The sequence below is a fragment of the Mercenaria mercenaria genome, chromosome 10 (assembly GCF_021730395.1).
Source record: "Mercenaria mercenaria strain notata chromosome 10, MADL_Memer_1, whole genome shotgun sequence".
In the NCBI taxonomy this organism is placed as follows: Eukaryota; Metazoa; Mollusca; class Bivalvia; order Venerida; family Veneridae; genus Mercenaria; species Mercenaria mercenaria.
The window spans coordinates 46878502-46891602 of record NC_069370.1 but is presented as its reverse complement, the minus strand read 5'-3'; the positions used below and the strand labels follow the sequence as shown (position 1 = coordinate 46891602).

Here is a 13101-nt window from a genome sequence, read left to right as displayed (position 1 = left end):
ATATATCAGTATTTTAACTCGATGTAATATTACCAGTATAGCAGTATGAAATATTTAAAAGAAAAACAGCCTTACATTGGTACAAGAAAAATGTAGAAACATTGCATAAAGGTAATTGTTACTAAATACTTATATTTTTTGTTCATATTCAGTATGTATTTCGTACCACCACAGGGGAGCTTGAACATCACGATCCTTGTGTTTGCTATACTTTTTCCCATCAATCATGTCTTTATAACTCTCCAGCATTGGAAGATCAAGTAAATGGGGCCTGAAGTTCACAAGAAAGTAAGCCTGTGCCGTAAAGTCCTCCCGTGAACTGGGGTCATCTCTGTTTCTGGTTAAGACAACATCTTTTCGCATGTACAATTTTGGATGAGACTCTAATTTGCCAAGTAGTTCTAACTGAGCATCATCAACTTCATACATTTCTCCTTGAACATTCTGTAAGAAGAAACTAAATTTTCGAAGATTTTATTTTCTCTTTTTTTGTGATATAAAAGGAGTAAACAGCTAAACGAGGGGCAGATGGTGGCTCTAAAACATTTACATGTATCTGTGAAATTATTTCAAAATCTGGCCAACAGTTTCTGACACAAAGATATTTAATGTTTCAGGGCAAAGAAAGACCACACCTACAGGTGACCACGTTATTATTACAACATTCTTGATAGGGAGATTTTCAACTTCTTCTAAGTCGAACAAATGGTTATGGAGAAGCTGCATGAAAACGTCCCTGTTTTTCTCTCTTCTGGCAATGTTTTTGGACGAATAATTATAATCTAAACTAGAGATTGTTTTCCACTAGAAACGTGCGTCTCCCACCACTTTTCATACAGATATTGTAAAATGCCACAAAATATAAAATAACTCCAGGGAAAATCACTGAACCATATAATTCTAACTATGTATACAACTAGGCTTGACGGTTAAGTTAGGTGGAATTCCAACAAGTGATATCAGAGACGTAGCACTGATGAAATAATTTGACAAATTAGGAGTCACGACTCTGTCGGAAATAATTTAATCAGAACATGATGACAGTATGCACAACTACGCTTCACATTGATAATTTTTGGGGTTTGATGAGATTCAGCGTAACTTAAACAGTAAGTAGTGTAAAATATGACAAATCAAGGGCTATAACATATAAAGTGTGATGAATGAAGGGCCATACCTCTGCTGAAAATCATCGAACACGAAAATGCCGACGACATGCACAACTAGGCTTGGCAATGATCACTCTTGTGAAGATTAGTGTTAATCCGTCGAGTGATGCCGGAGAAGTTGCATGGACAAACTATGTGATAGACAGACACAGACAAACGGATAGAATGACAGACAGACAGACAGACAACACGAAACCAGAATGTGCGGGGGGACATAATGAACATGTAGAGGGTAATCAGGTAATGCTGAAACGGCTAAATAATGTAGACAAAATCGTACTTTAAAAAATCTTAATATCAAATATTTTCAGTTTAATTTGGAATTATTCAATAGTTACATTGCTGAAATTTGCTATTTTAGAAACGTAAGAACTCAGTGGAATTTTTACGCTACATATCACAATATATTTAAGGTAGTAGTCTTGTTCATAAAGTTTGTCAAAATAGATATCCTGTCGTGTCTTAAAAAGTTATTTTGCAGCAAGAATGACTCCTTGGCGGCGAAAGAATTCCTACAATGTAACGATAAAGGACAATAAATAGATGTCATACCCACTCTAAATATATAGATAATTATTACAGTCGTACGGTTTATCAAGTCTGAAATGTTGCCAACAACTAGGATTAAAATATGCTGAAACTGCAGTATAAAGAGCAAATGCTTCTAAAATTTAGATCAACAAATAGAATACGTTTACACACGTGTTGACTTAAATGTCCTTCGACAGTTTAGAACAACAAATAGAACACGTGTTAACTTACATGCCCTGCTCCATGTTTAACCAGTAAGTACGGTATGTTATATCTAGATGCCACTACAAGGGAATATTTCTCTTTTGTGTTAGCAACTCCACGTGGTATGCACACACCGCTTGTCTCATTTTGCATCAAATTATAGTTTGGTTCACCGGATTTTAATGTCCCATACACAAATATCAAAAACAACGTCATGATCGGTAGTGTTTAACTAGTAGTTTGTTACTGTAACAGTGCATAGGAAATTCGCATTTGGTACATTCTAAATATACTGTTTCTGATTTTCAAATTGCTGTTAATTTACATAGCAGATATAAAAATGATTTACCGACTAGGGTAGAATAAATTATCACATATTTCTATCTTTTCATAACAATAATTAAATATCTTAACATGATATGTCGAAATACATTGTCCTCATACAATATTTGATATTAATTAACATATGCATTTGTAGAGCCGATTGTATGATATATACGTTGATTATTAGCTTTTTTTTCTAGCTTTCATATTCAGAGTTATGTAATGAAACTGTTGGTGCTGGGATACAGTATATAATACAACTAACACAAGAAAAAATTATACAATGCATTAAAGATTAATTAATATTATGAAATTGAATGATAGCTTTTAACATATTGTTATTAATAAGATGATTTCATATTGCTTTAGTTATTTGACCAAAAGTCAAAGGCCAAATAATATAGTCAATATGAAATCACCCGACTAAAATTACTAGTATACTAAGGACACTTTCGTCTTTAACCATCAATTTGAACCAAAAAAGGCAGCAGAAAGCCTTTATTCATAGTCAGGATAATTTTAAAGGAGGACGCTCAAGCAGGCTTACCATACTAGCATGTTTGTTCTGTTTAGTTTAAAGTCACAACCCAAGGAAATTCAGGAAATTTCTTTAAGGTATCGCCATCAAATGTGGCCCCTTCGGAATATTTCTTTCAATCTGTTTCATTTCATATAGGTAATGATTCGGTAATGAATTTTTTAATGTGCGTTACAAAAGTATCAAAACACTCATTATTTCAACTTAATTACTGATGAATTAGGAAAAATTGCAGTTTAACAAACAGATATAAACACGTTTATTATTCATACGGATTAACCCTCACCCTGCTAAATTTCTATAATGAACTTGTCCATCTTTCAATTTACTGTTTACTGTTTACCATTAACTGTTAAAATGTGTGCTTACCAAAAATACTGAATGAATGGCGAACAGTGCAGATCATGATCAGACTGCACGGATGTTCTACAATGGTCGCAAAGGCAGAATCAGTCGTGCTTAGCATGATACGGGCTACCACATCTATTGTTCGTACAATGATATATCAGAAAATAAAACTTTAGCATTATTTAGATGTTTTGTAAACATATTTATAAAATGTCTATTAATAAATTAAATAAATAACAAGAAATATCTTTAAAAATGATGGTCGGCGAATTGTAATAAGGAAAGAAGTTTATGAATTTTTCATCTAACATTCATCTTTCATCTAACATTTTTCAAATTGCAAAACTAAACACCGCACTTTAACAATTTAAATGGTTCTCTTTTAATTTTTCGCAAAGGTTTCGTAGGGTTGCAATTTTCTTTCGTTTATCCTTAGACGAATAATTACAGCCGTAGTTTGATGAAAATTCATGAAGCGGTTCATGAGAAGAGGTCATTAAACGTGTTTATATTTTTAGCTAAATTGGTCCCTATCCCCATTTGTAACAAAACAGCAGGAGACCTTACGATATTGTTACACGTCGAGTTTGATAAAAATCCATTACATTTTAGTGGTTAATGCGAAGAAAGGCATATCTACTTTTAGCTATAGTGGTCCCTAATAGGGCCCAAGTTCCTATATAAATAAATTTGGAAGAGGACCTTATAATGATGCTCCAGACCAAGTATGACAAAGATCCACCAAGCTGTTCATGAGACACTGTATAAAGGCATTTCTAGTTTTAGCTCTAGCAGCCCCTAAAAGGGGTCAACTGTTCTAGCTGAACAAAGTTGGCTGCGGGCCTAATAAAGATGCTACAAATCAAGTTTGATTAGAATACATGAGGAAAAATCAATTAAAGGATTTTTTTATTTATTATTTTTATTTATTTCTAAAATAAGCCAACTGATCCCGCTTTAACAAATGCATATTCGCTATTCATGAATGTTTGGACAATGACGTCACACCTATAAGAAAGTGAAGGTCAAGCAAAACATACAATTGTAATTATTTCAATATTTCTGTTCCATAAGCAAAGTTTGACCGTAGTCATATCACATAGATAAACTGTATGCAGCGTACTTTCATTTCAGTGTAATGAGATTCAGTCATTATATAGCATATACATAATAAAACAGATTTCAACTGGGTTCAATATTTGCATACCATACTAAAGAAAAATATTCATATATAATAAATCAGTTAAATAATTTATAACAAATATATCAAAGCAAACAAGTACTCATTTTAATATGCAATCTGAATAAGTCACAAAAGCAAGAAACCTTTTCATATACAGACGACAATTGTAACAAGGAAAATCTTTTAAAAAGCACTTCTCTACATAAAAGACTCTTATCACACCCTTATTCATGTGATACGCAGACCGTATTCAGCTCTTTCTTTAATTTGATATATGTTGGTATTTGAACAGGGTTTTTATCATATTTATTAAACTTACTTATCATTTTGAGATATATCAATATTCTTGCTAAATATACTGAGCCAAAGTTAGCTTTAAAAGTGTGAACAGCGTCATTTAGGATAAACGCTCTGTCTACATTTCACTCAGCGTAGCACAATCAACAGAGTGAAAGAAACTGACACTCTCGTCCAATCAGGCAGAGTGTTGCATAAATCTTCCATTTTGATAAATTATCTATAATGCGTTATCAAGTAGTTTGATTTGCAAACTGAAGTCACGTGGCATAGGTAACGAATTCGTTCTTAGACGGCGTTCGCCGAAAAAACAAAATAGTGATAGATTTATTATTTATAAATGTTTATAAAATAAACGTGTTTATATCGAACTGTTCATCTGCTTCTTACTTATTATGTAGTGTCAAGTGTAAATTTAAAAAGTAAAGGTAAAAGTAAATTTTATCCATGGTAGCATTGTGAAACAATGCTGCTCTGTAGAGCTTTTGAACGATCCTATTGTAAGAACAGTTAAAAACAAATATAACTTCCCCCAGCACTTTGCTTGTACCCATTTACAGCTGATTTAATTAAGACAATGGTGATAAAGTGCCTTGTCCAAGAAAAAAGCGCAGAAGGAGTAGCCAGGAATTGAACTTAATCTCCATCGGAAAGCGTCTTAGCCCTCTCAAGCAATGCGTCCAGAATATTATGTTTGTTAATTAAAGTTATGATCATGCCTTAAGTCTTTAGTTATGTTTTAACTTATTAAAACATGCTTTGCAGTATAAAAATAAAATCTTAATTAGTGTTACTTCTTTTAAGATGCATACGGTAGCTATGGACACAGAATTATATCTGTAGTCTTGCCACTCCCATATATTTAACATGCAAACTTTCATGCAACCTTTTCTGGGGCGATAAAGGCAACCCATCGATTCTTCTTATTACAAAAGAGGAATATATGGTCGTGACCCCAGTGGGGCTCGAACCCGCGATCCCTGAATTGAGCGGCCAACACCTTATCCACTAGACCACCACTCCCCTCTGTCTTTTATTTTAACGATGAATTTCCAATTTCAAAGTCAAACGTTCAGCCATCATACAGATAATAACTTAAAGGGTTTTGGAAAGCTCATGCTTTTATTATTGTTTGATTCTAAAAGGTTTAATAAAATGGTTTAGTCCAATAACAAGAACTTGAGTTTGTTGCTAAATCATGTTTATTCGTAACACAACACATATCAGTAATTCAACCCGATGTAATATTATCATTATAGCAGTGTAAAATGTTTTAGAAGACAACAACCTAACTTTGGTACAAGAAAAATGTAGAAACATTGCATAAAGGTAATTCATTGTTTCAACACTTATATTTCTTTTTCATAGTCAGTATGTATTTCATACCACCACAGAGGAGCTTGAACATCACGATCCTTGTGTTTGCTGTACTTTTTCCCATCAATCATGTCTTTATAACTCTCAAGCATTGATAGTTCTAACAAATGCGGTCTAAAGTTCACAAGAAAGTAAGCTTGTGCCGCAATGTTTTCCCCTGAACTTGTGTCATCTTTGTTCCTTGTTACGACAACATCTTTTCGGATATAAAACTTTGGATGATTTTCTAGCCTGTCAAGTCGTTCTAATTGAGCATCATCAACTTCATATAGTTCTCCTTGAACATTCTAAAATGTAAAACTGAATATTAATACTGAAAAAAATACGTTGTGATAAACACGAGGGAGTAATCTAAACAAGAGCTGCTGTAACAAGTGACAGCGTGCCTTCGAAAAGACAGTTGTAATGTATATCACTGTTCTGAGGATACCTGAAGGTTACAACAATATTCATTGACAAAAGAATCTATCTACACACCAAGTTTGATGGCATTAAATATCTCCATACTAAAGATTCTGAATGGAAACAATTGTCTATTTAAGCAACAATGGTCTTTGCTTTGACTATACTATCAACAAAATCTATCTACACACCAAAATAGCAAATCATTTTTCAGAGTTCGAACACCCATGAAGAATTTTAGACATTAGCTTTTTTCTATCCGCTTTTCGCTTTCTTCTTCCTGTTGCCATATTTTCGTTTCTTTCTTTGATGATATGTATTGATATATATTAAGTTATAGTACTATAGTTCAACCAGTTGCACAGTTAATAATGACACCACTTAAAAGGAACACTTAACTAACACATTTCAATTAAATGCCAATTTTCAAATTAAGTACTGAAGAGTACTTTCTTGTCTTCATATATTATGTGAAATAATTGTGGTATATATAACATAATATATAAAGTTCAGCTTAAATACTTGAACTGAATTTATGTTATCAGACAAACACTTACTGATGTCATACAATATGCGAGTATTTGACAACTATTTTACAGTCAGATAAGTTCTTTCTGCAATAGTCCAATTATAACTGGATATTTTTGTCAATGGCGTAACAGGTAGGAGTACTAGCTCGGAGAACCACGTGGGAATTAAACAAGAAATTTCAGAAAACAATATGCTTCACAATGATCAAATCAAGACTTAAAATTACAATCGGTCTTAAATCTTATTTATAAGCACTCAACCTTAGCTTTTTTGTTTTTCATATTTCTCGATTTGAAGTACTACATTTTTGTATCTCTTCATATATGCTGTCTTTCATTATTCACTTCTAATTTTTATGTTTATGTACGAAATGCAATTTTTTTTAATGCATTAAACTAATATTATTTTTGGTACGATACCAAATTTTTCTCATCTGCCATACCGTGATATCTGCTTCGGAGATGATAAACACTCTGAATAGAAAGTTAAATAATTTTGATGTGCATATAAAAAAATATTCACTGCTGTTGCTGAGTTTCGAACCCACACGGAATAAGATATGTTGAAATAGAAATGTATTTATAGTTATGATCGTTCGGGCCTTAAATAGAACACGTGTTTACTTACATGTCCAATTCCTGGTTTATCCAGTAAGTACGGTACGTTATATCTTGATGCCACTACTAGGGGATATTTCTGCTTTGTATAAGCAACTCCGCGTGGTATGCACATGCCGCTTGTCTCATCTTGCATTAAATTGTAGTTTGGTTCACCGGATTTTAATGTTCCATACACAAATATCAACATGATGATAATCAATAGTGTAAAAGGTCACGTTTATTTATATCAGCATAAAACGGTGCGTACGTAAATTATAACTCGTTCCATTTATACAGTATAACATATAGACGGGTACATCAACCGGAACCCACGCTTATAAAGCGAAAATTTGAAATTTGGAAAAGACACAACATGCTATAAAGTATAGTTAAATTTAACACCATTAAATAGTAACAATATTGGTGAAATACGTAAATTAATAGAACAATAGAAAATCGAAGCTTGTTCGCACACATATTTAATCCCTATCAATTACTCGATGTTATCTGGGTGTAACGCATTCAATCATCAATACACTGACGCATTATTTTGGTACAGAAAGTCGGAAGTTCTTATCAGAACTAGTGTAAACAGCGACACGATTTTTGTGTTTGCTGTGTTGTTTTCAAACTATAGAAAATAACGAATTTTCAGTAACATGGTGACCAGGGACGAAAAGACGCTGTCGTTCTCGCCTATAATGGACTTTCAAGACCGCATATATCCCGCATCTGGTCACCAAAAATCCATGTAACTATTTCATATAGCCGACTACCCTTTACTTCCGTATATTTTGAAATTTGTACAGTCTTAAATAAAATTCATATGTTGCCGCCTGTACTTCATCAACCGAATGTATCTGATTTAACAAAAGAGCTGTAATACTTTAGACCAAAAATTATTCAAACTATCTACAGTTACTTCCCTTGGATTGGAAGCAAAGTTAACGTTATTAACCATTTTTGGGAAACGACCAAAAGTAGTATGTAAACTTTGAACTGCACAAACATTACAACAAGTAATAGGAATAATCTCGGGATTAATATCCGTTATACATTTACACATGCATGTTCAGGAATAATCTATACGTAGTTATACATGTACAGGAATAATCTCCGTACACATATGCTTTTACATATAAGGAATGATCACAGTTATACATACAGGAATACTCGCTATATACATATGCATCTACATATAAGAAATCATCACAGTTATACATACACAGGAATAATCGCCATATACATATGCATTTACATATAAGAAATCATCACAGTTATACATACACAGGAATAATCGCCATATACATATGCTTTTACCTATTAAGAATCACCACAGTTATACATGTACAGAAATAATATCCGTATACATATGTTTTTACATATAAGGAGTCATCACAGTTATACATGTACAGAAATAATCTCAGTATACATATATTTTACATATAAGAAATCATCTCAAGAAATAATCTCCATATACATATGCCTTTAATTAAAAAGGAATCATCACAGTTATACATGTACAGTAATAACTCCGTATACATATGACTTTACATATAAGGAATCACCACAGTTATACATGTACAGAAGTAATCTTCGTATACATGTTTTTACATATAAGGAATCATCACAGTTATACATGTTCAGAAATAATCTCCGTATACATATGTTTTTACATATAAGGAATCATCACAAGAAATAATCTCCGTATACATATGACTTTACATAAAAGGAATCATCACAGTTAAACATGTACAAAAATAATCTCCGTATACATATGTTTTAAATATATAGAATCCTCACAGTTTTACATGCACAGGAATAATCTCCGCATACTTATGCTTTTACATCATAAGGAATCATCAGAGTTATACATATACAGGAATGATCGCCGTAGAAGCACAGCTTCTTGGAAATGAAATGTAAAAGTAATATACAGAGATCTAGTTGCACCTACATGGTCATTTAGTCAGTAAATAGTCCAGTTAGAGATATTGAACATCCCCGCTGTATAGATAGTTTGGATGACCAGCCTGTATCCCATACTAGCCTCGCTTTCATGGAATATTGGTGAAGGATAAGGTATTGACTAGGTAATAGGGTTGAAACATTAATGAGTGTTGCAACACTAATGAGCATTAAGTATTGCATAGATGATCATTACTCACAATGTAAATTAGTCTTTATTACGCAGATATGTATAGAATTAGGTATAGATTTAATAAACAAATGATACCTGAATGAATTTAAATCTCAGTAAGTCGTCTGAAACTCGACAGAATTGCCATATGTAGTTGAAATTCGATATACCGAACTAGTATATCGTAAAATCCGGTTGTCTCGAACATATTTTCAAACCCCGTCCCGAAAACACGTGCTCAAGGTATCATTTTACGTCGAATTTCGGTAATCTCGAAGTAAAACGCTCGATTTCCTAGAATTCTAGATACAGAGATTCAATAATATAAGGTTGCTACGGTTGTATTTGCTGTGATCCATGTTTCCAGTTTTTCTACATTTACTTTTCTAGTGTAAAACCCACTTGTCTTGGAATATAATCTTTCTTTATAAATAGACAGTTTCTCTTGTTTCTTTGATTCATATATGCACATTCTACACATAATAAATATATTTGTTAACGACATACTGTCCCTCATCGATGTGTTTTCGAGTCTCACCTGAGGCTTAGAATTCTTCATGTGAGGGAGCCATCCAGCTGGTTAACGGAAGGTCGGTTCATGATTCTACCCACGTGTCCCCTATAATGAAATAGTACCCGGACAGGCACCTGGGGTCTTCCTCCACCATGACAAGCTGGAAGGTCGCCGTATGACCTATAACTGTGTCGGTGTGAGGTTAAACCAAACACATTTCTAATGACATATCCAAGTAAAAGTTTCATGACAAATGAAAATTATGTTAAATTATTTATACGCGTAAAAGAATATAATTAACATTTCTCAAGGTAGAGTCGACAGTTTGTTTTTGTATATATTATTAACGTGGAGCTTATAAATAAGAAACCACACAATCTAAAACTCGGTACTGATTCTTTGAGCATAAATCTTTCAAATGATAAAAAGATAATGCATTACCCCTTGACAATTATGGTTAACAATGGCTCGAGACGTTTACGTTCATATTTTAGTCGGACAAATTAATCAAATGCTCCGTAGAGAAGTAAGTTAATATTTGATTGACTATTTATAAATTCAATGTACAAATCAAGCAGAATGTCTAATTGGCAATGAAATCTATACTCATAACTTAATTTAATTTTGTCTTTAATTAACAATGGGTTCAACCCCCTGCCGGATTATATCAATGTCTAAAAGAATACTGTTAGCATCCTCGCTTGGTACTCAGCATTGATTTTATACTTTTAAGAGGATATCAAACTGAACAGCACAGTGCCAGTAGGTTGTGACTGGGTGAGTATTATTCAATGTGACATTCCAGCGACGCAGCACTATAATGCTAGGCATTGCGCTCACTGCTACAAGTTAACACCATAAAACCCGAACACTCTGATAGTTGGCAATGTAGTTGCAATTCCCTTGTCTAAAATATTATATTTTGTCGGTTTTATTAATAGAAGTCATATTATATGACAAATAATTAAGTGAAAAATTAGAATCAAGGCAAAGTGTTCCATGTTTCACTAACAGGCATGTGAACGCTTAAGTAGTCCTCATATAAAGTAGTTTAATAACTTCAAATGACCATTAAAGCCAATGTCCATTCATCTAACTGGTCATTACCAGTTAATTATCTCTTCCGACATGAACCAGACATTAACCAGACAGGAATTATTATTGTTAGATGTTTCTATTACCCTCAGTCCAGTATGTTTAACGACGTTAATAGTTCAAACATTTGGCATTTCAATAAAAAAATTCTATAATGATAGAAGAACGAGACAAGCTCCTCAGTTTATTACCACTCCGTAATCTAGGGATGCCGGTCACGAAAAAAAAATCTCTGACCAATTTTGATAAGGATACCCTTAGGACGGCCAGCACATATTTATGCAATCTCGCCAGGCATATGTATGTTTTTGACAACACAGAAAATGACGTCACTCGACCTTCAGCTATTTCCGGAAGTAAATAAAATGAAAGTAGAAATGATAAACTTGAAAACGAAATCCGCATTTTGATTCGTAGATAGTCAGGGGTCACGCGCAGGGGTCACCCCGTCTAAATGTATGCGCGTAACGGACCAAGGGTACATTGATAATTTTGGAACTTCATCAAATCGCTCAAAAGGTCCTTTTTGATGTTGTCTGAAAGTGTCAGTATATGCCTCGGATGTAAGATATTTCCGTATTTGAGAGTTGCAGACGTAGACATTTCAGAAATATTTTCAAAACAAGTTTCGTTTAATAAATGTTGTTTCTACGGAAGCGTGAAAGGGCCATCAGACGCTAATACGTTTTAGTACTTTAAGGCTGCGGAAAGGATATCTGAGCAAAATGTCACGGATTTCAAGACGAAATGCAACGGATTTGTGCATTTATTTTGATTCCTGCGATTATAGTAACATTGCAGTCATTTGTGAAATATGAACAATGATTTATTTTACCGCCGATGACATATTCGTTTAGAACCACGCCGGCACACTGTGGTTTGCTTATTAAGATTGATGCACATAAAACTTTCTCATAAGCGGAATTATACACGTAAATTATGATCTTAATGTATATAATGTCGCGTAGTCTGTATGTACTGGTCCTCTAAATGTAGAATATTTAGGACATTCCTTAGAATCTGTTCAAAAGGAGACTTAATATTTATAATTTCGCAGATGGCCGAACTGACAATGGTTTCTTCACGTCTGAATCATCCCACTTATATAAGTAAACTGCATGGTTCTTTTACTGGCTGTGGGTGCAAAAGGGAAAATCCGTCTCGAGGGTAACTGTTTAGGCGGTAACGAGGCCCAGCCGGATATTCCCTACACCTTAGGTCATTTGCACCTGCATCTACAGCAGGAAATAAATTATTTCTTTCAATAAACTGTAACGGGGAGGGGGTTACAACTTCACATGTTGATAAATATTCATGGAAAGTTATAATTAAATTAAAAAAGGAATAGATCTCGATTTTTTTAGGGGGTGGGGGTGGGGGGAGGTACAAAACTTCATATATTGATAATAAATATTGATGAAAAAGAAAAAAATGTTGGCGGGTGGGAGGTTGGTGCATGATCGGGGTGGTGGGGGTGACTGGTTGGAGGAGCGAGGTAGGGGGAGGATACAACTTTGCATGTTGAAAAATATTCATGGAAGGTTTAAGTTTAAAAAAATAAATAAATGGAAAACAAATGTTGGGGTGGGGGTGGGGGGTGGAGGGTGTGTTACCAGGGCGGTGGGGGGGGGGACCGGGTGTGGGTACACAACTTCAGAGTGATAATAAATGTTCATGGAAAAAAATGAAAGAAGTTTCATGAAATTCTACCAGTTGGTTAGTTTCTTATGTACAAATATGTGGATTTTTAAACAATTAAAGGGCAATAACTCTGAAGCTACTAAAGGGATCCTGAGGAAATAGTGTGTGCACTACCACATTATGGTGATCTAAATTCTGTTTAAGTTTC

The 13101-nt window shown here is 33.9% G+C and overlaps 2 protein-coding genes across 2 annotated transcripts; both read right to left on the bottom strand.

Annotated features, from left to right (window-relative positions):
• Positions 1 to 129: 129 nt before the first annotated feature.
• Positions 130 to 2120, bottom strand: LOC123560332 (gamma-glutamylaminecyclotransferase C-like). Its single transcript, XM_053516901.1, has 2 exons — positions 1932 to 2120; positions 130 to 444 (listed from the first exon to the last, which is right to left on the bottom strand). Exons 1-2 carry the CDS (start codon positions 2118 to 2120, stop codon positions 130 to 132), a joined length of 504 nt encoding a protein of 167 aa, XP_053372876.1.
• Positions 2121 to 5778: 3658 nt separating this feature from the next.
• On the bottom strand, positions 5779 to 7772 carry LOC123560335 (putative gamma-glutamylcyclotransferase CG2811). Its single transcript, XM_045352539.2, has 2 exons — positions 7532 to 7772; positions 5779 to 6258 (listed from the first exon to the last, which is right to left on the bottom strand). The coding sequence occupies exons 1-2, from the start codon at positions 7709 to 7711 to the stop codon at positions 5944 to 5946; spliced, it is 495 nt and encodes a 164-aa protein (XP_045208474.2). The 5' UTR covers positions 7712 to 7772; the 3' UTR covers positions 5779 to 5943.
• Between the last annotated feature and the right edge of the window lie 5329 nt (positions 7773 to 13101).

What these genes read in the sequence shown, in the direction of transcription:
- LOC123560332 (XM_053516901.1), bottom strand. Translation starts at nt 2,120, where the DNA reads ATGACGTTGTTTTTGATATTTGTGTATGGGACATTAAAATCCGGTGAA. An exon ending in TTAAACATGGAGCAGGGCAT is followed by an intron (nt 445 to 1,931) that starts GTAAGTTAACAC and finishes TTCTTCTTACAG; the next exon opens with AATGTTCAAGGAGAAATGTA.
- LOC123560335 (XM_045352539.2), bottom strand. Translation starts at nt 7,711, where the DNA reads ATGTTGATATTTGTGTATGGAACATTAAAATCCGGTGAACCAAACTAC. An exon ending in ATAAACCAGGAATTGGACAT is followed by an intron (nt 6,259 to 7,531) that starts GTAAGTAAACAC and finishes TTTACATTTTAG; the next exon opens with AATGTTCAAGGAGAACTATA.